Consider the following 25,344-nt stretch of genomic DNA (forward strand, 5'->3'; position numbering starts at 1 on the left):
TTGAGGTCAGGAGTTCAAGACCAGCCTGGCCAATATGGTGAATATCCTGTCTCTATTAAAAATACAAAAATTAGCTGGGCATGGTGGTACACACCTGTAATCCCAGCTAGTCGAGAGGCTGAGGCAGGAGAATCACTCGAACCCGGGAAGCAGAGGTTGCAGTGAGCTGCGACTGCACCACTGCACTCCAGCCTGAATCACAGAGCGAGACTTCATCTCAAAAATAAGTCTCTTGCTTTATTTTTCTTTTTAGCATTTATTATTATCTGATGTCATCTGATATTAGCTTGTTTATTGTCTGTTTCCTGCATGTGAACATAAACTCCAGGAAGGCAGAGAACTTGTCTTAATGCCCCAGTTCTTGGACTATAGCCTAGCACATAGTAGCTGCTAACAAACATTTGTTGAGGTGGTGTTACTTATTATAACAGAGCAAAGGAGTAAGAATAAATTAGGGGGTTCAAAGAGAAACTCATATTTGATCAATGACCAAAATTTCACAACAGCAAGTCAAAGTTTCTGATACAAACAAAGCATCCATGTGGGAAAAATACAACTGCCATTCAAATTATTGTTTATTTCAGAAATATTGTGTGCTATATAGCCTTCTTCAAGGGGAAAAACATGTAAACCAAATATCCATGGCTTACCTTGGTCTTCAAAAACTGTGACGTTAAATCTCTTTGCTGTTCTACTTCATTGCGCACATGATTGCAGAAAGCCACAGAGTACTGACGACTGTAGTAGGGACTGAAGTTTTTGATGGCAGCCTCAGTTTTCCCTAGAAAAATGTGAAAATTAGAATTCTGCAGTATAGCACAGAATTTACACTTAGCTACAGAGTTCCAAAAACCATCCCTCCAGTCTCTCTGTTTCCATCCCTCCTGTCACCCCTGTCTCCCAGGGATTTGCCAGTAGTCTGTGTTCCTGGAGAACTTTGCTACCTGCTGCACATGCCCCATCTCTCCCTCTCCTTCCGGCATCATCCTGAGAGGCTTCACAGACCCTAAGGACCATCCATCCCATAACCTATTGAGTTTTGCTTTATTTTCTATCAATAACCTATCGCCATCGCCATAAACTCAACCATCCTTCTAATCCTCCTAAGACTACTCTTCTACCTTGCCCTGTCTCCACTTCAACTTGCTCTTTATTCCCCTTGACGTGCAGTCATTCAGCTCCTTCCTCCAAATGATAATCCCAGGTCTACCCCTTCAATTCTGCAAGAACATCACTCCCCCGCTTTGTTTTGAGACGGAGTTTCCCGCTCCTTGCCCAGGCTAGAGTGCAATGGTGCAATCTCGGCTCACCACAACCCGCACCTCCCAGGTTCAACTGATTCTCCTGCCTCAGCCTCCCGAGTAGCTGGAATTACAGGTATGTGCCACCATGCTCAGCTAATTTTGTGTTTTTAGTAGAGACGGGGTTTATCCATGTTGGTCAGGCTGGTCTGGAACACCCAACCTCAGGTAATCTGCCCGCCTCGGCCTCCCAAAGTGCTGGGATTACAGGCGTGAGCCACCACATCTGGCCATCGCTCCCTTTTTCTTCAGATCCCTGAGGCTCCACCTCTAGTTTTATGACTCACGGTCCTGGATAAAATCAGCAAAGTGTTTCCTCTCACTCTGCTCCAATGTTTCCGGTTCAAAATTTGTGTGTGTGATTCAAAGCAGTATAGAACTACCATGAGACAGAAGGGGAAACTTTGGTTTAAGAGCCTAGAGACCTGAGCTCTGGTCCCGATTCTGTGAGGCAGAAACCAGCTGCACAACCTCAGTCAAGTCATTCGACTCTCGAGGCTCCAGCATCCTAATTATAAAGGAAGTTGCTCACTAGTCCACACATTTCTTTGGATCTGTGTGCCACTGAAGTATAAGTACAGTACGAAAGTCCAGCTGCCTCACATCAGTGACTGGAAACTGCAATATATTAAATAGACTCTCAGCACCAGAAGTAAATCAAACTGAGTATGAATGTGGGGGAAGCTTGAGGACTTGACATGGAGGGACAGGGAGAGTCAGACACCTGAAACATTCTTGCCTTTCCAATCTGTGCTAGCTTTAGAGAGTATGGGAATTGCAAAGGAGGGAAGGAGGGAAGAGAGAAGGAGGAGTAGAGGAGAAAGGGTGTAGGAGCATTCTCATGCAGATTAGAAACCATTACAACATTTCAACTGCTTGCTGCAGGGTACAGAAGGAAACACAGGCTTCACTGATTGTGCTGAGTCCGCAGAACAGGGTACAGCTTGAGGAAAAATAAACTCCATGTAATATTCCAAAATATTTTAAAGTACTTTCACGTGAACTTGACATCATTTTTGCTTTTAAAATTTGATATTACGGTCAATTGAGAGATATTAAAATATACTAACAAGATTTGTTTAGAGCTATCACGTAGGTAAAATTTCAAAAATAAGTGAAGAGTTCTAACTACATAAATTGAGGTACTCAATAGGAAAGCCTTGAATCCATAGCAACCCATTTCTAAGCCTATAGAACCATAGCCAAAGACACCCATAGTATATGAATATTCCCCATATGCAGAGAATCCTATTTTTGTTTGGGAATTTAGGTCTTATAATATATGTGAGGTAAAGAGGAATTCTTTCATATTTACTTCATAACATGAAATTTACTGGTCATGTTTATGAGCTTTAATAATTATTACTTGTAAGGTGCTTTGAGACCCACTAATAATAGATTCTGTAGAAATGCAAATAAAAGCTCCTATAATTTGAATCAGGCATGCTTTTGCTTGCTCTGTGAGTTTATGGTATTACTATTAATCAGTATTTGCATAATACTTTAATAAACTCAGGCTTTATAATCCTCTAACTGGCTATTATGCTATCAGCTTTTATGCAGCATCATTCTCTATGCTTGTCTATAATTTTCTTACATAGGAGTGCGGCAGTGTGGGAATTCCCACAATGAGAACAAATCTCACTTTACTAAAACATATACATGATGAATAAAATTTGCCCTTTAGGTCCAAGTAGCTACTGTTTGGTCTATCAGAAAAGCAGTCTGTTAATTTCTAACGTTTATTTTTGTACTCTTGAAAGCACTTGGATTGAAATGAAAGGAGGTGGATGTCATTTTATGATGAACTCTATAAAGCTTTGAAAGTTGATTTTCTGCCACATCACCAAGCCTCCCCCAGGGACGCCCTGCTTCTGGTGAGGTGTCATAATGCTCTCTTCTGATATATGAGAAAAATGCTTCTGTGATTTGAATATCTGCATACTGTCCCAGTAACACATCATCCACCACGTAGCGTTTATAAAGAAGCAATTGCAGCTTCTTTAGGTAATTAATCTAATAACTAGTTCAAACTATATATGATATAGCTAACAATATCATATGTTCTGGGGGAAAACCTAAAGTTATTTGGCAAGTGTATCTGGATTTTAGATTAAACCTATCTAAATCCAAATAAATTAGTCCCCAGTGTAGGGATCCTAAGACTGAGAGCAAAGTCTGGTGTTGAGGCAGGGGACAGTCTGGCTTGGTGGCTCATGCTTGTAAGCCAGCACTTTGGGAAGCTGAGGCAGGAGCATTGGGAGTTTGAGGTTGTGATGAGCTATGATTGCACTACTGTACTCCAGCCTGGAAAACAGAGCAAGAAACCTATGTCTAATTTAAAAAAAAATAGTCTGATGTTGGAGCAAAATACCACTGTGGTTAGGAAGATGGACTCTGGAGTCAGACAGGTTCAAATCCCATCTCTACTACTTGCCAGCTGTGAGATCTCATGTGAGTTACTTCTTTCTGCTCACATGTCAAATGAAGAAAACAAGAGTAGCAGCCTCATAACGTTATTCTAATGATTCCATGAACTAATTCTGTAAAGTGCTCAGCATGATAGCTGGCACATAGAAAATGTTCCATAATTGATCATAATTAAAATGATGATAATGGTGACGAGGGTGTCCCTTAGGCAAGCACCAGGATAAAGTCCTCAAGCTGAACTAAGGAATTAAGGAGAAGAAAAAACCAGGTTGCTTACTGTAACTTGCACTAGGGCCATCCTGCCCTGCTGTATACAGAAGAGCTACCCCACCCATCACAGGCTCCAAACAAATACAACCTACATTTTCACAAAGGTTCGGCATAGAAGACCCTCCGTGCATTCCTGAATTAAAACCAACTACATAAAACAACAACATTCATGAACTGAATCAAAAAGCGTAAGTTAGGGGCTGTGTTTCATTGAGCTCTCTCTGACCTCAATTTTCTCACCTGCAAATGAGGATAATAAGATGCCCATATCACAGGGTTTCATGAGGAGCAAATAAAATATTCTGTATATTGAAAACTGTCTAGGACAGGGCCTGACACATATTAGTTGATCAATCAATGTTGACTACTATTTAATATTCCACAATGAAAACATTCAAACAAATGATCAGCCCACAGGGGCTACACAAAATAACCTCAGCTGAAACGACATTGTTCATCACAGTTTCCAAGATGCTTGAGCACTGAATTCCTTTCATATCCCTGCCACCAAATTTAGTATCACATTCTCTTTCCTAAATTGTTTATAAAACACAGTGCCAGGTCTTATACTGAAAGGAGATTACTCAATAATGGAAGGACTAAAAGCAATGGAAGGGATTCTTCCACATTTTGATATACCAGTATTTTTGGCACAGGCACATATCTCTAATCCTACTTGTTTATTTCAGCTTGAGCTAGGCATTGCGTTAGTACAATTCACTTGACCCTAAGCTGCTCATAACACCCTTCAAGGTAATCATCACTGACACTGAAAGAAGCCACTTGATATAGTTTGGATCTTTTGTCCCTGCAAATCTCATGTTGAAATGTAATCCCCAATGTCGGAGGTGGGGCCTGGTGGGAGGTGTTTGGGTCATGGGGGCGGATCCCTCATTAATAGCTTAGTGCCATCCCCTTGGGGATAGGTGAGTTCTTGTTCCCTTAGTTCACTTGAGAGCTGGTTGTTTGAAGGGAACCTAGTACCTTCTCCTCTCTCTTGCTCGGGTCTTGCCATGTGATGCACCTGCTCCCCCTTTGCCTTCTGCTATGATTGTAAGCTTCCTGAGGCCCTCACCAGAAGCAGATATCAGCACTATGCTTCCTGTACAGGATGTAGAACCAAGAACCATGAGCCGATTAAACCTCTTTTCTCTCTCTTTTTTTCTTTCTTTTTGGGATAGTCTCAATCTGTCACCCAGGCTTGGAGTGCAGTGGTGCAATCACAACTCACTGCAGGCTTGACCTCCCAGGCTTAAGCAATCCTCCCATCTCAGCCTCCTGAGTAGTTGGGACCACAGGAGCGTGCAGCCATACCTGGCTAATTTTTTTTTTTTTTTCCCCAGACAGAGTTTCACTCTTATCCCCCAGGCTGGAGTGCAGTGGCACCATCTCGGCTCACTGTAACCTACACCTCCCGGGTTCTAGTGATTTTCCTGCCTCAGCCTCCCAAGTAGCTGAGATTACAGGCATGCGCCACCACACCTGGCTAATTTTGTATTTTTAGTAGAGACAGGGTTTCACCATGTTAGTCGGGGGTCTTGAACTCCTGACCTCAAGTGATCCACACGCCTCAGTCTCCCAAAGTGCTGAGATTGCAGATGTGAATCACTGCACCCAGCCAATTTTTGTATTTTTTGTAGAGACAGCGTTTCACCATGTTGTCCAGGCTGGTTTCAAATCCCTGGACTCAAATGACCTACCTGCCTTGACTCCCATAGTGCTGGGATTACAGGCATGAGCCATCACGCCCACCCTACACTTTTTTCCTTCATAAAGTACCCAGCCTCAGATATTTCTTTATAGCAATGGAAGCAAACTAACGCACCTCTTTGACTACTCTGTCCATATAACTTAGCTTCAGTTCACCTTTGCAAAATTAAGAAAAATATCTGCTGGCCCCTTTGAAGCCATTAACTCTATGCAGGCTCAAAAACTCAGCATTCATTTGACTCCTTCTCCCCCGTTCCCAGATCCAATCATCAGATTTTGCCACTTTTATTTCCAGAAATTTCTTGAGCCCATTTCCTTTTCCCCATCCCAACCACCACACGTTCAATCAAGCCTCTACTGTCTCTCAACGACATTATAGAAGTCTCTTGGGCTGGGCGCAGTAGCTCACGCAATCCCAGCATTTTGGGAGGCTGAGGTGGATGAATCACTTGAAGTCAGGAGTTCAAGACCAGCCTGATCAACATGGTGAAACCCTGTCTCCACCAAAAATACAAAAATTAGCCGGGCATGGTGGTGCACACCTGTAATCTCAGCTACTTGGGAGGCTGAGGCAGGAGAATTGCTTGAGCCTGGGAGGCGGAGGTTGCAGCGAGCCGGGATCGTGCCACTGCACCCTAAGTGACAGAGCGAGACTCCATCTCAAAAAAAAAAAAAGGTCTCTGAATCTACCCTATTTCAGCATCACAGCAGAGACAGAGGAGAAAAACAAAAACAAGAACTCTCAGCTCTTAAACAGGAACAAAAAAGTGAAAACCAGAGTGAGAGGGGGAATACCACAGCTGTTCCTGGAGGATTATGGGGAATGAGCCAAAGCTAGGTGTGTGTGGCAGAGGCCGGTTTTGAGAAGTGGCCGGAGTCCAGGGCTGATGCGGCAGAACAGGAGAGGCTGAATCAAAGCTGGCCACCTTGGTCCCACTCAAAGGTAGCATGAGTTACACAAAGGTCCAGATGTTAGAATGGGGAACTCTATTTCAGAACCAAATCTTGGCACGGATGCTACTAAGACACTCTTTTGAAAGTCAGAAGGGGCACACCTCATTAGTCATAGAGGCACAACCTTCTGAGTTGTCCTGGACTGGCAGCTTTCATTTAACATGCTGCTGCAAGATCATATCACTATCTTTGTAAAAAAAAAAAATCTTCAGTGTTTCCCTATTGCCTAGGGTAGTAACCCCTCGTCGTAGTACCAAAGGCCTGGGATCTCACCTCAACTGTCTTTATTTTCCACTTCTTTCATTCAACTTAAGCTTTCTTGCCCCATGCATACCTGTGCTTCCTCTCTTCCTTTCTCCCCCTAAGTCCCCTGCTAGCCACTTTCAGACCCTTCAAGCCCACATGACAGTCCCAACCTGAGTAGAAGCCTCTTTGGATCTCCCCAGCTGGAAGCAATCACACCTTCTTTAGCATTCTCCCAAAATTGTGTACCACTTCTACTACAGCTGTTCAAATATAGCTTATCTCTCCTCCAAGGGTATATTGTGTTTATATACTCAGCAAATATTTGTTGAATGAATGAAAGAATGGCTGCGTAAATATTCAAAAACAAGTTACAATGCATTCTATCAACAAAACCCATGCCAATGCCCCAGGAAAGGAGAAAGGTACAGTTTTCAGCTTGAATATTAATTACCAAAAATATACACTTTTGGCCAGGCATGGTGGCTCATGCCTGTAATCCCAGCACTTGGGGAGGCCAAGGTGGGAGGATCACTTGAGTGCAGGAGTTTCAAACTAGCCTGGACAACATAGCAAGACCCTGACTCTACAAAAAATAAAAATAAAAATTAGCCAGGTGTGGTGATACACACCTGTAGTTGCAGTTACTCAGCAGTGGTGGGGATGGGGTGAGGGTGAAGCAGAGGATTGTTTGAGCCCAGGAATTTGAGGTTGTAGTGAGCTATGATCACACCACTGCACTCCATCCTGGGTGACAGAACAAGAACCCTGTCTCAAAATAAATAAATAAATAAATACACACACACACACACACACACACACACACACACACACACACACACACATATATATACACACATACACACACACATACACACACACACACATTTGAAATTCAATTCATATCTGTTTATAAAAAATCAGACTCTTGGCTGGGTGAGGTGGCTCACACCTGTAATCCTAGCACTTTGGGAGGCCGAGGCAGGCGGATCACCCGAGGTCAGAAGTTCTAGACTAGCCTGACCAACATGGAGAAACCCCATTCCTACTAAAAATACAAAATTAGCTGGACGTGGTGGCACATGCATGTAATCCCAGCTACTCGGGAGGCTGAGGACAGAGAATCGCTTGAATCAGGGAGGTGGAGGTTGCAGAGAGCTGAGATTGTGCCATTGCACTCTAGCCTGGGCAGCAAGAGTTAAAGTCCATCTCAAAAAAGAAAATAACAATAATAATATTAATAAATCAGACTCTTACAAGTTAATTCCTTTCGAGCTTTTAAATGAGTTTTGTCCACAAAATTATTTGTGGGAAATAATTTACAAACAAAATCCTTTCTTGGTTTGTCTGTTTTCCTTAACCAGTCTAAAACTACGGCAAATATAAGGCTCTGGGTAAAACTTTCATGAAGTTCGAAGAGCCTGACAAATTCGTATATTTTCTCATTCTAGAAGGTTCTTTTAAAACCAGTTCCCAGTCCTGAAGCAGATCAACTCAAATCTACTGTTTATCAGTAGTCTTTCTTGGAAGATACTATTTATGGCAGATTATGCCTTGTTCCCCCACCATTCTCAGTGTCATCACAACGATGATACATTCTACAATCTTCTCTGAAATATGCAGCTTCCTATTTCAATTACTTTTAGAAAAGCACAAACATGTACTCATTAAGTGTAAAAAGATACAAAAATCCAAACACTGTTTTTACTACATTTTCTGCTAATCTTTTTTCAATTCTTTTTAAAAATAGTTGAGACTGTTATGTTTTATATTCACATTTTTAGCTTTGGTTTTTCCTATAACATTGCCAGAAAAATCATGATTTAGGCCAGGTGCGGTGGCTCACTCCTGTAATCCCAGCACTTTGGGAGGCTGAGGAAGGCGGATCACCTGAGGTCAGGAGTTTGAGACTGGCCTCAACATGGAGAAACCCTGTCTCTACTAAAAATACAAAATTAGCTGGGCGTGGTGGTGCATGCCTGCAATCCCAGCTACTCAGGAGGCTGAGGCAGGAGAATTGCTTGAACCTGGGAGGCGGAGGATGTGGTGAGCTGAGATCACGCCGTTGCACTCCAGCCTGGGTAACAAGAGTGAAACTCTGTCTCAAAAAAAAAAAAAAAGAAAAATCATAATTTTCAGATATTACATTTTTATTGTTACTATGAAGGAGAAACATACAGAAATAAATAAAAATAAGTTTGTTTTAACCAGGTGGTTATTTCCTGGCAACTGAGGAAAATCCACATATGAGAAGATTATTCAGGCCACTGGCGCAGTTTCTTAAAAACTGTTGAGGTTTCAGGTGAAGATTAATTTTGAGAAACAAGACAAATGGTTCTAAAAAATAAAATAGATTTAATATTTATAAAATAAATTACAATATCCACTATTGTTTATTTTCACCACAGTTTCTCAAATGGTAACAGTTTAAAAGTCCTGATGAATTATAGCATCAGCTACGGTCTTAGGTTGCTAAGCACCATCACTTTACACCTTAGGATGGAGAAATTGGAAATCCCAATTCACAATACAGAGGTGTAAAAATCTAATTACACAGAATAATGCCCAAGGACTCTCTTTTTCTTCTGGTAAATGCCTTAGAGAATGGGGATAAATTGGATTCTCCATAATTGAACTGAAGGGGGTGTATGTGTGTTTTTAAAGCACATTTATTATTGGTGCCTGAGAGTCAGGTTTTTGAACAGTCTCTCCTAGGAAAAGGCAAAATGATTCACAGGGAGCCTTGATTCTGCAGCCTACCCTGTAGAAATCCCATCTCGAGTTAAAAATAAAATACATAAAAACCAACTTAAGTTCTCTGTGATTTACTTTGGATATTAATCCGCAAAAAGAAACAAACAAACACTTATGCTCCCAATAGCTTATATGAAATATATCAAAGCCAAGTCAGGACCCTCCTAGGGCTCAGCCAGCAACTGGATGGAAAGGAGGCTTGCTTAAGAACAAACAATAGAGCATCGTTTCCTGCTTTCCAGCACTTACCCTCATAGAGGTCCCAAATTCTGTGAGCAAAATCTTCAGTGAACTGTGAGAGACCCTAAGTTCTTCCCAAGTCCTGTTCTAAAAGCAAGCCCAGTATCTCTAATATGGCCACAGAAAGCTTAGCCCATCAAAGGCATTCAATGAATCTTCATATACTTACAGATGCTACATAAGAGAGTATACACCAGCTCCAGTGGGTAAGCAGAGGCAAAAACAATGTTTTCTGCAAATGACCACGGAAATAAATTAAGGTGCCATCAGCACTATGCATTTACTAGAACAATACCTTCACAGGTTAATATAAGTAAGAGAAATGGGAGAAGATGGACAGAGAGGAAAACCACACTACCATTTCATGTTACAATTCCCAGTACCTTATTCCACTGAAAAATTAAAATCCTACTGTGGTCAATTTTTCCAGAGGACACCTTTCTAGAACTCTGAGACCTTAAGTCTGGTTTCCTCTTTTTTAGGGGAGGAAACCAATTGTATTGTTAGAAAAATATATATGCCCACATCTTGCTTCAGCTGTAAATAGATGAAAGCTGACTTTAAATTTCCTTCCATTCCACTTGGAAGAAGTGCTTGGAAATTTTCAAGATTATTTTATCATTACCTCACAGCACGCCTCCAATTTTCTCATGACACATCTGATGAGAATAAATCTTGTTTATTTTGCCACTTTTCTAAGCTGTCTAATGTCCCCCAAGGAAGCTACAGATCGACTGTCTTTTTCTTTACAAAAATGAGAAGGAAGAGTGTGAAAAAGAAAATTAATCTGATACAGCTGCTTTTTCAGAGAGCATCACAGAAACTATGAATTTATGAAGAAGAACAATGTTTTTGCCCATTAGAAGTTTCTTGGTTTTAAGGAAAACATACAACTGAAATTCAGATACTGAAATAATGAGATTCCCTTTGCTCTTTTTGTGACTAATCATAGTCATTACATTTTTTCTGCACACATTTTATCAGAGGTTCTCAGATTATTCCAAAATCCTGAAAACATTCTTTGCTTAAAGATTGCAACCATGCAAATGAACACAACATGCACATTAAAAGAAATCAGGCCAGACATAAAATAAGCCAGGCAACAAGCCTAGGAATTTCAGTGATTTCCCCTTCCAACACATCAGGTTCTGTGGTGTCTCCTCTAGGTTTCTCTCTTATTTTCCTATGTTTTCTCCTTTTTCTTATTTCATTTCATTTTTCTTCTCTCCACACAGACATACATTTGTTTGAAATGCTTGCTTTATATTTTACATTTTTTCTTTCTCAAGAATCTATGCCAGGCCGGGTGCGGTGGCTCAAGCCTGTAATCCCAGCACTTTGGGAGGCCGAGACAGGCGGATCACGAGGTCAGGAGATCGAGACCATCCTGGCTAACACGGTGAAACCCCATCTCTACTAAAAAAAATACAAAAAACTAGCCGGGCGTGGTGGCGGTGCCTATAGTCCCAGCTACGCGGGAGGCTGAGGCAGGAGAATGGCGTAAACCCGGGAGGTGGAGCTTGCAGTGAGCTGAGATCCGGCTACTGCACTCCAGCCTGGGCGACAGAGCGAGACTCGGTCTCAAAAAAAAAAAAAAAAAAGAATCTATGCCATTAATGTGAAAAAAGTGCTTTTCTAGATAACTGTGTTTGGGGCCCAGATATGCTTGCATTTTGTGAGTCTGGGGATATGTGTAACAGTAAGGAGTGAACTTAGCTAGAAAATGGAAGGTGGTATTGCTAGGCTTGGGAGGGTCCAGGAAAAAGTCTATAAACCATTCAACATTTCTGTAGCCAGCTAACATTTTCTGAAACTATTCACAAGGTGGATAGAATACTCATTAATGAAAATTACTTCAGCATGTTCTAACTTATCCTCACAAGATTTTGTGAAATGCCAAAATGGTTTTGACCCGCTGTCCACATGATTTGGTCAAGCGCTATGTCTCTGGATATAGTTTTTCTGAGAAAAACTCAAACATCTCCAATAATAAAATCTGACCTAGAACAGTTGAAAATATAGCTCATCACAAAGTCTAATTTTATGTATTTGGCAATCTAATAATTGCCAGTCACTGGATCAGTTAATCACTAAATTTAACATGCCTAAGTAATGTATGTTAGTGAAAAATTACCCCAAAGCTATGGTACATGATGCTCTTAAAAACAAAGTGAAAAAACTCCACCTGAAAATCCAATAGTATTGACTATGTAGATAGTACGTTCTTTAAAGCCACTGCTTTTTCCTATGGAAATTGCTCTTCCATAAGGTGAGTTCACCTAGCACTTAATAAATGTGCTGGAATCTCATGACATCAGCTCTGCTTGGAGTCTAGGCCTCATAGGTGAAATTCACTTACTTCTAACCAGTCATTATACGCACCAAGGAGATGAAGTATGAAGTAGAACTGTAAATAACTGAGACTACATTCCACTACAGTCCACAATCCACCTAAGAAAGCAACTTGAGTTCATCTGGATGGTAGCAGGTAGCATAGACATACCAATGCCAATCACATTCCAACATCCATGCACTGATGAAAAGATCAAAGATTACAGACCTCTAGAGCTGGATGGGATCACAGTGGTCCTTTCCAATGTTCTCCTATTTTCAGATCAAGAAATTAATTGATCTAAGGTCACAAAACTAGTAATAGAACATTTACGAAAAAAAACTTTGTTAAAGATTAGTGACAATTTTTAAAGAGTTTTCTTCTCTGTTAGTACTACACTAATTTTTATGGAGGAATTCAAGTACTTTTTTAAATTAATAAAGGAACATAAGTACTCTTTGTTCAGAAGCCTTGTGAAATGATCTTAAATTTGGGTAAAAAGATGTTTTGATGATTAATTTTATATGTCAGTTTGAGCCACGGAATGCCTAGACATTATTCCGAGTATGTTGGTGAGGGTGTTTCAGGATGAGATTAACTTTCAAATGGGTGGACTGAGTAAAGCAGACTGGGCAATGTGGGTGGCCCTCATCCAATCAGTTGAAAGCCTGAATAGAACAAAAAGCCTGAGTAAGAAGAAATTTTCTCCTGCCTGAATCCCTTGAGTTTGGACATTGGTCTTTTCCAGCCTTTGGACATGGACTAGAGCATGGGTTCTTCCTGGGTCTCCAACCTGCTAGCTTTCAGACTAGTACTGCATCATCAGCCTTCCTGGGCCTCCAGCTTACCAACTGCAGACCTTGGACTTGTCAGCCTCCTTAATTGTGTGGGCCAACTCTTTATAATAAATATATATAATACATACATACACACACACACACACACACACACACACACATCCCATTAGTTATGTTTCTCTGGAGAACCCAAATAAAGATGTAATCAATTAAAATACATTATTGAGTCTCAACACAATTATCAATTTATTTCACTTAATATATATTAAACTCCTGCATCAATAACAAGTTAAAAGCAATGTAAATATCTAGTTCTTCTATGTAATAAGTTCTAAAGTTTACTAGTAGAATCAGCATGCCAAAGTGTTTCACAATACGTGCTGAAATACACGGAATCTGTATTTAAAACATTTCATTAAGTGATCTAAGAAAGACAGTAAAAGCATTTGGCTCAGCTTCATCCCAGTTGGCAGAGGTTGTCAGCAAAAAGGCATAGACCCAGCAGAACTCTGGGTGCCAGGGAAACCAGCTGACCTTATGTGAGTACTCACCCCCCTTAATCTCATTCAGATGTTCCAATTAAGTTGCATCACTGTCTCAATTAAAGCCACAGTCTTTGCTGGCTAATACCATAAGGCTCCCTGGGAAAATGGACTAATTAGGTAGATTTTCTTATCTACTGATTAAGAATCTGTTTTGCACAAAATCAAGGTTAAAAGATATTGCTATGAACCAGTCCCATCATCTGCATGGTATTTAAAAAGTCTTTAACAAAGCTTCTCTGATCTCTGCTCTGTATCCGACTTTATATGGGCCAAGAGATGAAATACACTGAGTCATAGACCACTATAACAAGAGTTTGGTGTATGTGCATGTTTTCTTTAATTATGAAACATTTCAGACAGAATAATAAAGTGAATAATATATATACCTACTACCCAGCTAAATAAAATGGTAATATTATGCCATATTTGCCTCAAAAAATTTTTAAACAAAATACTACAGCTACATTTGCAACCCCCTCCACCCTGCCCCACAACATCACCAGGCACCACAATGCTAAAACTGGTGTTTACTCCTGTCAATCATTTTAGACTCTTACAACATATGTTTGTATCCATACATAATATTATTATCCATGTGTTCAAGCTTAACTCCACCTATCATTCTGCAGTTTTTACTCACATTATGATATATATCTCATATATATATGTAAATATATATACACACACATACATGGTGTATTTAATTCTAGTTGACTTATTTTAACTGTTATTTATAATTCTAACATATATTACAATTTGTTTCCTTGGTGATGGACCTCTCATGTATTTCCTGTCTTTTTGTTCTTACAATCAATGCTGATGTGAACATTGGTGCATGAATCTCCTGGTGCATATATACAAGTTTCTCTACAGTGTGTATTAAGAATATTAGGGCAAAGTGTGAGTATCTTCACCTGCACTTCATATAGCCAAATTGCCCTCCAAAGTGGCTGCGCATTTCACATCCCACTAGCAGGGTATAAGAGTTACCTCCTCCCACATCCTCAGGAATTCTCAGTACTGTCCCACTTCCACATTTTTGCCTGTTTCAACAGGTGAAAAATGGTGCCTTCATTTGCACTTACTAGTGAGGGTGAGCAACCTTTCATATATTTACTGGCCATTGAGATTTCTTATTCTGTGACTCCATATCCTCTCCCCGTATATCTTCTTCTTACTGACACATAGGAATTGTTTATAAATTTAGGGTGAAGTATGTCAAGTCCCATGGAAAAATAATGCTGGCATTTTTATCAGAATAACAATAAATTTATGATTTTTATGAGATTGACAGCTTTTTCATAGAGTCTCAGACTACAGCTAGCTGTATAGCATTTACGTGCAAACTATGGAAACGTGCCACTTCTTCAGGGCAGATGCAGCCAGCCCTACATGAATGGAGAATGCAACATGGGCTGGATTTTAGCTCTGCTTGCCCATTGGCTTCAGGCCTACTGAATCAGAAATTCTGGAGGTACAATCCAGCAATCTGTGTTTTAGCAAGCCCTCCAAGTGATTATGATCCACACTGAAGTTTAGAACCACTGGATTAATCAGTCCCCTATTGATGGATACTTGGGCAGTTTCCTTTGTCTAGTACACACAATACTCAAATGAATTGTTTCATATATGCCTTTCACACAGTGCAGGTACATATATATACACACACACACATATATACACACATATATATACACACACATATATACACACACACACACATATATATGAAAAATTTGCAGACATGAAAATGCTAAGTCAAAGAGGAAATGCATTTGTAATTTTAATAAAAATGGACACATTGATTTCCACAGGAATTACACCGTTTTACACTGCCACCATTATTATAGGAGAATGTCATTTACACACAGGCTCATCAGCATGTTCTCAAACTTTTGTGTCTTTGCCAATGAGAGATGCATCATTTATATAGGTGTAGAAAGTTAGTAAGAGCCCAAGACATATCAGCCCACATACTTGAGCTCATGCACTCTATTAAAACTATTATGGGTTAACAGAATGGAAAGAATTATTCCCAGCATACAGTTGGAATGTTTATTGTATAGTCTCATAAAAGATAAGCTGTAAATGGCAGTTACATATAATTGATATTGTACTTATAGTTCTGTATTATAATTCAGATGTATTATTTCTTTTATGTACATTGCAGATTTTTATAGGTGAAAACCAAACCAACATTCAATAATGTTGGTTCTGCAAGATACAAGTACTCCAGAATCCAAACCACTGATTTAAATCTGAAACATTGCGAGTACCTGAAGGACTGCCTAGATGTAAGAGCAAATGTGATTTCCACATTGCGAAAAGGAAACATTTTAAAAGTAGATGCTCTCTTGAACCAGGTGAACTTCTTGGTGATTGGATGTAGGTAAGGGGTGGATTGCTGCCATGGATGAAAATCTGGTTTATTGTGCAGTCAGATTAATGGCTGTCATCTGTCTGCATTCCCCCAAATATGGTACCATTAGTGGTTTATACTAAGCCATTCTGAAAGGGGCCATTCTGTTTCAGTCCTACCACCCAAAAAGGAAGACATCTAGGCTTTCAGAAACATCTGAAGAGAGCTGCTTCAATCTCAGCATAGAGGAAACTTTCAGTCCTTTCCCTCAAGCTAACTCAGTCTCCACTGAGCAAAGCTGGACTTAAGAGTGGCACAAAATTCTACTTCAGAAAGGTGCATGTCTAAATCCTCATTAAGTTGGTTCCACTATGTATTAATTAGATGACTTTAGGCAAGTCACTTTGTCTCTAGAACACATTTTGCAGATGTGGAAGCCATCTGCTCGTCTGCTTTCCTTAAGGGAATATAACGGTATTCCTTCAGAGTACACGAAGCTCTCCAAATAAAAGATAAACATTCCAAGAAAGCTTATTACTCACAGAAGCAGAAACATCACATGCTAACAAATGTGGTGTCCACTAGAAGTGTTGTCTAATAGAAATTTTGGGGATGACAGAGATGTTCTGTATCTGTTCTGTCAGTACAACAGTCACTGGTAACACAGGGCTACCGAACACTTGAAATGTGGCTAGTGTGACTGAAAAACATAATACTTATTTTTCTTTTCTCTCTAGTTTTTAAAATAAATTTTATTATGTATAATTGAGGATTACAACATGATGCTATGGGATACATATGGGTAGCAAAATGGTTACTGTAGTGAAGAAGATTAACATATTTCTCATCTCACATACTTTCACAAAATTAATAGTTTAGTTAACTTTCTTTTTTTTCTTCTCTTTTTTTTTTTTTTGTTTGTTTGTTTTGTCTTGAGACGGAATCTCACTCTGTCACCCAGGCTGGAGTGCAGTGGCGCGATCTCAGCTCACTGCAACCTCCACCTTCCAGGTTCACGCCATTCTCCTGCCTCAGCCTCCCGAGTAGTTGGGACTATAGGCGCCCGCCACCATGCCCGGCTAATTTTTTGTATTTTTAGTAGAGATGGGGTTTCACCGTGTTAGCCAGGATGGTCTCGATCTCCTGACCTCATGATCCGCCCGCCTCGGCCTCCCCAAGTGCTGGGATTACAGGCGTGAGCCACCACACCCTGCCTGTTAACTTTCATTTTAATAGCCACATATGGCTAATGGTTATCATATTGAGCAGTGTGTCTCCAGAAAACCTTTCATGTCTTCATCTTAAAATAGGGGTAAAAACACCAATCTCAGTGTTTCCTTTGTCTTACTGGTCATAAGATTTTCCTGAGTTGCCTGATAAAAAGTAGAAAATTCCATTCCCTGCCTCAGACCTACTGACTCAGAATCCACATGAGGGAAGCCAGAGAAACTGTGTTTTCAATATGTTCCTCCAGGAGATGCTTATGGTGAGGCCAGTTTGTTATATTCAATAGCATTGTAGTGAAGAATAAATCTGACATTTGTAAGCATTAGCAGGATGCCTGGATCCATACAATCACAGAAGGAGAAGGCTCTTGTTCTGGAGAAGTTAGTTGCGCCAACATATGTGCTCACTAGTATCAAAGTACCCATTTCAAAGCTCTCTAAAGAATAGTAAGATGGTGTAGTACTTCTGGGGTGACGAGGGAGATTGTATTCCAGAATGCTGAGGACACTCGATCAGTTTTCCTTTGTTTTGTTGTGATGGAGAGGAATAGAATAATATAGAAGGTATGGCTCTGATGATGGGTAGCTTGAAGGATGGATGGCCTTGACTCTATTTGATATGGTAAGAGGTTTTTAAAATCTAGTGAAGGAACTTAGAATGGAGGTAAGAGAGAACAACTAATGTGTAACTACACATAAATGTAATTTGAATAACAGATGTAGAAGGGAGAGAGAAAGAGACCAACAGAGAGACACAGGTTGAAAGAAACCTGCATAGCAAAGGCTTCCTTAATGTCAGGTTGTTGACTTTATGCAGTGGAGAAAATAATGACCTCAATAGGATTAAAGAATGGCTTGTTGGCAAAAGGCCTGGATTCTAGTCCATTCCTGAATATGCTGTTGTTTCCAGGAGCATGTTATATAACCACCACAGAGAATTTTGAAATTTCAATATAGTTTCAGAAATCCATGAACATTCCCATTTTGCAGATGTGGAAACCATCTGCTTATGTACTCTCCTTTATGGAATACAATGGGATTCTTCCAGATCACTTGAAGTTCTCCAAATAAAAGATATAAGCATTATAAGAAAGAATATTACTTGCAGAAGCAGAAAGATAATATGCAAATAAATGTGTCTATTATGATTTCTGTGAGCCCTTCACATCATTGAAGCTGATCTGCATGGTATAAATAGATACCATTGCTTTGTAACAGAGATATCGATGTAGGGAAATGAAAAAATGGTAATGAGGGGAAGAAGAAAGTTGCAATAGGTAAATACATTATTTACATGTAATGCTAAAAGAAGCTTAGGTTGGAAATTTCACTTGAGCTTACATTTTAAATTTTCATTTTATTTAATTGTAATAGATACATGATAATATTAGGCTAACTGTAAATATTTAATTTTTATTTTACTACCACAGTAGATGGGGAATAAATTAGCTATGAGCAAAAAAATTCAATTCATTAACTTCCCTTTATTCCCCTTGAATAATTATGTGTGTGTGTCTCTGTGTGTTTGTGTGTGCGTGTGTGTCTCCAAATAAACTGTATACAACTTGGCCAAAGTTTTAAAATGAGGGTTTTTTTTTTAAGTAAAATTTTCAATTTCCAGGATAAAGACTGAAAAGTGTTTGTTCCATTTAATATAACAAAATAAAAATATTTTATATTTATAATATGACAAAAATAAATATTTTTATTATTAAAGGAATGACTTATGAATTGATAAACTAGATATGTATGAAAATACTATGCCTGGCCCATAACATTATTTCCTTTTTCTTTTCTCTTTTAAACCTGCTTATTCTACTATTCATCTCTTTCAGCCTTCCAAGCTCTTGCCCCTCCCGATTTCCCTAGCCCCTATAACCCTTCCAAGTTTTACTTCCTTCACTAGTTATCCTTGATCTCCAAGACTCATAGTTGATTCACTAACACCAGTCAAGAATATCTTTGATTTTCTTATCCCTAAGAAAATCTTTCTTCGAAATCTGCCCAGCCAATATCTAGCCACGGATCAACTCATCTGCCCATTTTCCTGGCTGCTTATTGCAGGCTTCCCAGCAGTACAGAAAACACTGCAAAGCTGTGTGCTTGGCTCCACTGCAGACAAATGAGCCCCAGCCTGGGCTGGACCCACTGCTGTTCAGCAAACTTTTTCTTATCCCCATGACTACCTCTTCCACTTTTTTTTTTTTTTTTGAGATGGAGTCTCCCTCTGTCGCCCAGGCTAGAGTGCAGTGGCGCGATCTCAGCCTACTGCAAGCTCCGCCTCCCGGGTTCCATTCTGTCTCAGCCTCCCAAGTAGCTGGGATTACAGGCACCTGCCACCATGCCTGGCTAATTTTTTTGTATTTTTAGTGGAGGCGGGGTTTCACCATGTTAGCCAGGATGGTCTCGATCTCTTGACCTCGTGATCCGCCCGCCGGGCCTCCCAAAGTGCTGGGATTAAAAGCGTGAGCCACCGCACGCGGCCTGTCTCTTCCACTTTTCAAAGCAGCTCTCACATCTTCAAACGTACCCTTAAACTCCCTTCTCCACCCTCCCTTTACTCAGACTTCCTCTTTTAAGAAAATGGAGGTATAATAAGTTTCATTTCTTTTCTATCCACCTCTAAGTTCATCTCATCATCTACTATAGTTTCCTCCTTCTGTCCACCTCAAAAGGAAGACCTCCTCAATATTTTTCTTCCAAACTCTCACTACAACAATTATCTCCTTTTTCTCGGATTGCCATTGTCTTCCTCACCACTAGTTTTCACCCACACATGCAGGTGAAAAGAAAATTACTCATCTACCTCTCAGGCAACTGCCCTCTTTTTTACTCTTCACCATCAAACCTCTTGAAACAATATCCTGAATCCATTGTTCTCAGATTCACCACCTCTATCCACTTCTTAATCAGTCACTCTCTCCCTTAAAAACGCAACCTAACTGAACTGCCTGTACAACCCAATGACTCCTACATGTGTGTTTGCTGTCCCAACCTCTCCTGGATCCCTGCCATATATTTCCAAATGTCTCCTGCTGAATAACTCCTTGTGAAAGTCCTGACAGGCACTTCAAACTTGCTCCCCTGTCTCAGTTAACAGATTCACCATCACCGGGGTGCCTGCCATAGAAACCTCAGAATCCTGCTTTTCGATCTCCTCCTTTACGTGCCACAGTCAGCAAACCCTGCCCTTTGGGCCTTGGGGATCTCTCTCAAAAGCAACCTTGCCACCAATGACTGGTTCAGGCCCTTGTCTCTTACAAATATAATGACTGCAATGAGATCCTAATTTTGCCTCTAACTGCTCCCCTTTCAAACCTACTCTTCACATCACGGCAAAGGTAACATTGGAAAACACATGACTGATCAGGTCCTTTCCCCGATAAAAGCCACCTTGGGTTCTTCCAGGCTCTTCTCAAGTTGGTCCCAACCCACCTGTCCAGCTTCTCCTCTATCCACAGAGCCTCTTATATGCTGGCTATGGCACATTCCCCACAGTGGTTAAGCATAGCACATCATACCTGCCTGTACTGTTCACCCTTCCTGGAACCTATAGATCCAGATAAATTCCTATTCATCTGCAAAGTCAAATTGCGAGTCTACCTTGAAGCTTCTCCTGAATGCTCCTTATCTAATGCCTTGGTCAGAATTAATTCCCTTTTCTATGTTTATGGAGTCCTTTACCTGAACCCCCATTTTTCCAATGTCTACACCATAATGTAATATAGTGATTTATTTACATGCCCTCTCTCTCCAGTATAGCAGCATATTGAAAGTGCATTGCTCATCTTTGTTCCTGAGAGCCTAGAGTGGTCAGTAGCAGGCACAGAATTGATATTAGCTGTATAGCGAGTGCATTTTTCCTGTCCACCCTCCCAACATCCTCCACCATCAGAATAAAGGGAATGCACATGGAAAATTAATTTGCCACACAAATGGAACATTTACACCAACATTTAAACTTAAAAAAAAAAAAAAAACTCTAAAATTCTTTAGAAAACTCCATTTCAAAACTATTCTTTTTCTTACATACTGTGAGTTTATTATTCCTTCATTAGAGAACCAGAAAGACTACAAATAAATATTAAGTTGTCAGAAAGACTCATCCTAAAGTAATATGTTTAGCTATGCAGTGATTTAGTGTAAGATACATTGAAAACAAACAAACAAAAAAAGATCAGTAAGTTCAGCATTTAAATAGCTGGTACAAACTGGTCTGTCCTGACCTATAGGTGAATCAAGGTGACCTGCTTGAAGCAGCCTTGGATTCCAGGGAAAGAGTTCCCAAAGGTAGCATTGGAGTGTTTGATTCCTTTTCTCCAAATCCCACATGAAGCTTACTGTTCTGCTGGAAGCAAGGCATCAAAACTACATGTTTACAAAGAAAGTTTTGAGGTGAACATTTAGATTAAGACCACGTTTATGGGGCACAAAATACTTGGTTGACTTAATCCGATTCAGTGCAAAGAGGACAATAACCACGTTTAAACAGTCTGAATATCAGAAGTTATTTACTTCCTGGAAAACCAAAACACACTCAAATCTGCTTTGGAAATAATTTTAAAAGAGAGACCATTAAGAAGAAAAGAAATGAGCCGCTTTGTCATCTGTTTTGCTGTTTCTCCTGAAGGGTTTCCATGGTACTTTGGACTTGTCTCTATTACAGTAATGATAACAGGTAAGGAATAAAACGGAGCTGCATATTAACTCCCAAGGGGGAAATTCTGTAAACATCCTAGGTAATGAGTATAATATATATGTAAATATACAATGCCTTCTATGAGTCATTGGTTCTTTAATAATCTCCAGATAACAAAAATATTGTTTTTAATCACAGGCACTCAAAAGTACCTTCAAGCAGAAGAAATTTCCTTTTGTTGGGGGCTGGGGGAGGGGAAGTGTTGGGGATGAAAAGTCTTGTCTGAATTCTTTACCCAGGGATAGAAAGAAAAAACTTATAGTTGTTGTAATTTTAAATAAATAAGACCTGTCATCAAAGTCAGGGAAATGAATGGACAGGAAATGCAGCAAACTTTAAAGAGGAAGTGGGTTCGAGCCTTCAACTGGAGGACACTGAGGAGGAGGAAACCTGCAAGATGTGTAAAACTGGAAAATCAAGGCTCTCATCTTAAGAAAGAAACTCAGCCAACAACTAAACTATCAGAAAGATATGAAATACTACCAATTAACGTTTTATGGCTATTTGAAGAGACCATAAGACATAATAATTGACACACAATGATTGTACAGATTTATGGGATACAGAGTGTGATATTTTGATACTTGCAATGTGTAATGATCAAATCAGGGTAATTAGCATACTCATCACCTCAAACATTTATCATTTCTTTGTGTTGGGAACATCAAAAAATCCTCTCTTCTAGCTATATGAAAATAAATAACAAATTATTGTTAACTATACTCACCCTACAGTGCTACAGAATGCCAGAATTTATTCTTCCTAGTTATAATTTTACATCCTTTAACCAACCTCTCCATATTCCCTCCACCCTTCCCAGCTTCTAACCACTATTAGTAACCACTACTCTACTCTCCACTTCTATGAGATGAACTTTTTTTAGCTTCCACATGAGTAAGAACGTGCAATATTTATTAGATATCTTAATTATTATTAAATTTGGTAGTTTATCAACTACTTTAAAATTATAAAAGTAGAAGCAAACAATAATTTTCTCCCACCAAAAAGAAATGCATTTTCTGATCTAATTATGTATAATAAAATATAAGAAAGTGGTAACCTCAGGGAAGTAAGGCATTCTATATTTTAAAATGAATGCAACTATTAAAAATACATTTGTAGGCAGGCATGGTGGCTCACGCCTGTAATCCCAGCACTTTGGGAGGCCAAGGCAGGTGGATCACCTGAGGTCCGGAGCTCGAGACCAGCCTGACCAGCATGGTGAAACTCTGTCTCTAATAAAAATACAAAATTACCCGGGCGTGGTGGTGGGCACCTGTAATCCCAGCTACTCCGGAGGCTGAGGTAGGAGAATCGCTTGAATCCAGGAGGCAGAGGTTGCAGTGAGCCACTATTGCGCCACTGCACTCCAGCCTGGGCGACAGAGCAAGGCTCTGTCTCAAAAAATAAATAAACAAATAAAATAAAATAAATTAGCCTGGCGTGGTGGCACATGCCTGTAATCCCAACTACTTGGGAGGCTGAGGCAGGAGAATCACTTGAACCTGGGAGGCGGAAGTTGCAGTGAGCCAAGATTGCGCCATTGCACTCCAGCCTGGGCAACAAGGGTGAAACTCCGTCTCAAAAAAAAATTTGTAAAACATATCTAACACATAAAAAGCCATCATAAGGTAAGCAAAAACAACAAAAAAGTGAATACAGACTTTTATAGAGAGAGCGATCACAAAAAAGTAAAAGAAAGAACCAGCTGAGTAGAGAAGACCGGAAGAAAATATACCAAAATGATAAGTGAGTATCATTGGGTAATAGGCCCATAGATAAAAATTTTTCCTTTGTCTTTACAAAGGGCTGTGTTTCAAGACATATTTCATTTTTGAGTGGATAAGAAAGAAATTTTCTCCAAAGAAACAGTACAAAGTAATAGCCTGCTTGGAAAGCATACAATATTTGCCCAACTAAAACTAGTACATACCACTAAGTTAGTATGTAAAAATCAAGGCAAATGGGTGGCCATCAGCTGCCAAAGCACAGCATTATCAATTCAATAATTTCAAGAAGAGTAGTCAATCAATAGCAATCTCCAAATTAGCATCAATTCTGCCATTATTTTCAGGAACATTCACATGGTTATAATAAGGCAATTTAGCTAAACTATGATTCTGTGCTTTGGTTATTTTCAGCATGTAGGCTCAATTTTAAAGAAGCAATAATTGCATAATAACACCAATAAAGCCAATTGGGGCTTATCTGTTTCTCTATAAAAGCAAATGTTTTTTGTATTATAACACACAAGTCCTTTGAAATACAAATGTTAATTACATGCACATAATTAAGTTGAGAGTAGAAGGCATTACTCTCCCCACAACTATACCCTCACCAATTACCTTTCACATCTCCTTCATTTTTTTTTTAATTTTTAATTTTTGTGGGTCCATAGTAGGTATACATATTTATGGGATACATGACATATTTTGATAAGGCATATAATGTGTAATAATCACATCAGTATAAATGGGGCAGCCATCACATCAAGCATTTATCCTTTCTTTGTGTTACAAACAATCCAATTATACTTTTAGTTATTATTAAATGTACAATAAATTATTGTGACTATAGTCACCCTGTTATACTATCAAATACCAGATCTTATTCATTCAATCTAACTACATGTTTTTACCTATTAACCAACCCCCTTCACCTCACCCACTACTCTTTCCAGCCTCTGGTAACTACTGTTCTACTCCCAATCTCCATGAGCTCAATTGTTTTAATTTTTAGCTCCTACAAACAAGTGAGAACATGCAAAGTTCTCACTTTGAGCACCTTTTCACGTAGCTGTCTGCCATTTGTTTGTCTTCTTTTGAGAAATATCTATTCAGATCTTTTGTCCCTTTTGTTTGTTTTTGTTTTTGTTTGTTTGTTTTGTTGTTTTGAGATGGAGTCTCACTCTTTCACCTAGGCTGAAGTGCAGTGGTGCAGTCTCGGCTCACTGCAACATCTGCTTCCTAGGTTCAAGTGATTCTCCTGCCTCAGTCTCACGTGTAGCTGGGATTACAGGCATCTGCCACCACATCCAGCTGATTTTTGTGTTTTTAGTAGAGACGAGGTTTCACCATGTGGGTCTGGCTGATCTCGAACTCCTGACTTCAGGTGATCCACCTGTTTCGGCCTCCCAGAGTTCTGGGATTACAGGCGTGAGTTAAATCAGATTATTAGATTGCTTCTTATAGAGTTGTTTAAGCTTCTTATACATTCTGATTATTAGCCCCTGTCAGATGGATAGTTTGCAAATATTTTCTCCCATTCTGTCAGTTATCTCTTCACTTTGTTGATTGTTTCATTTGCTGTGCAGAAGCCTTTTAACTTGATGGGATCCCATTTGTCCATTTTTGCTTTGGTTGCCCATGCTTATGGGACATTACTCAAGAAACCTTTGCTCAGTCCAATGTCCTGGAGAGTTTCCCTAATGTTTTATTTTAGTAGTTTCACACTTTGACGTCTTAGATTTAAGTCTTTAATCTAT

General features: G+C 39.7%; 1 protein-coding gene across 1 annotated transcript in view; it reads right to left on the reverse strand.

Annotated features, from left to right (window-relative positions):
- NIBAN1 (niban apoptosis regulator 1) overlaps nucleotides 1-25,344 on the reverse strand; it is a 178,423-nt gene that overhangs the window by 105,346 nt on the left and 47,733 nt on the right. Inside the window, exon 2 of the mRNA XM_010368956.2 lies at nucleotides 651-781. Within this exon, the coding sequence (XP_010367258.2) occupies nucleotides 651-781 (131 nt within the window). The remainder of the gene's footprint in view (nucleotides 1-650; nucleotides 782-25,344) is intronic.

The sequence above is a fragment of the Rhinopithecus roxellana genome, chromosome 8 (assembly GCF_007565055.1).
Source record: "Rhinopithecus roxellana isolate Shanxi Qingling chromosome 8, ASM756505v1, whole genome shotgun sequence".
Classification (NCBI taxonomy): Eukaryota; Metazoa; Chordata; class Mammalia; order Primates; family Cercopithecidae; genus Rhinopithecus; species Rhinopithecus roxellana.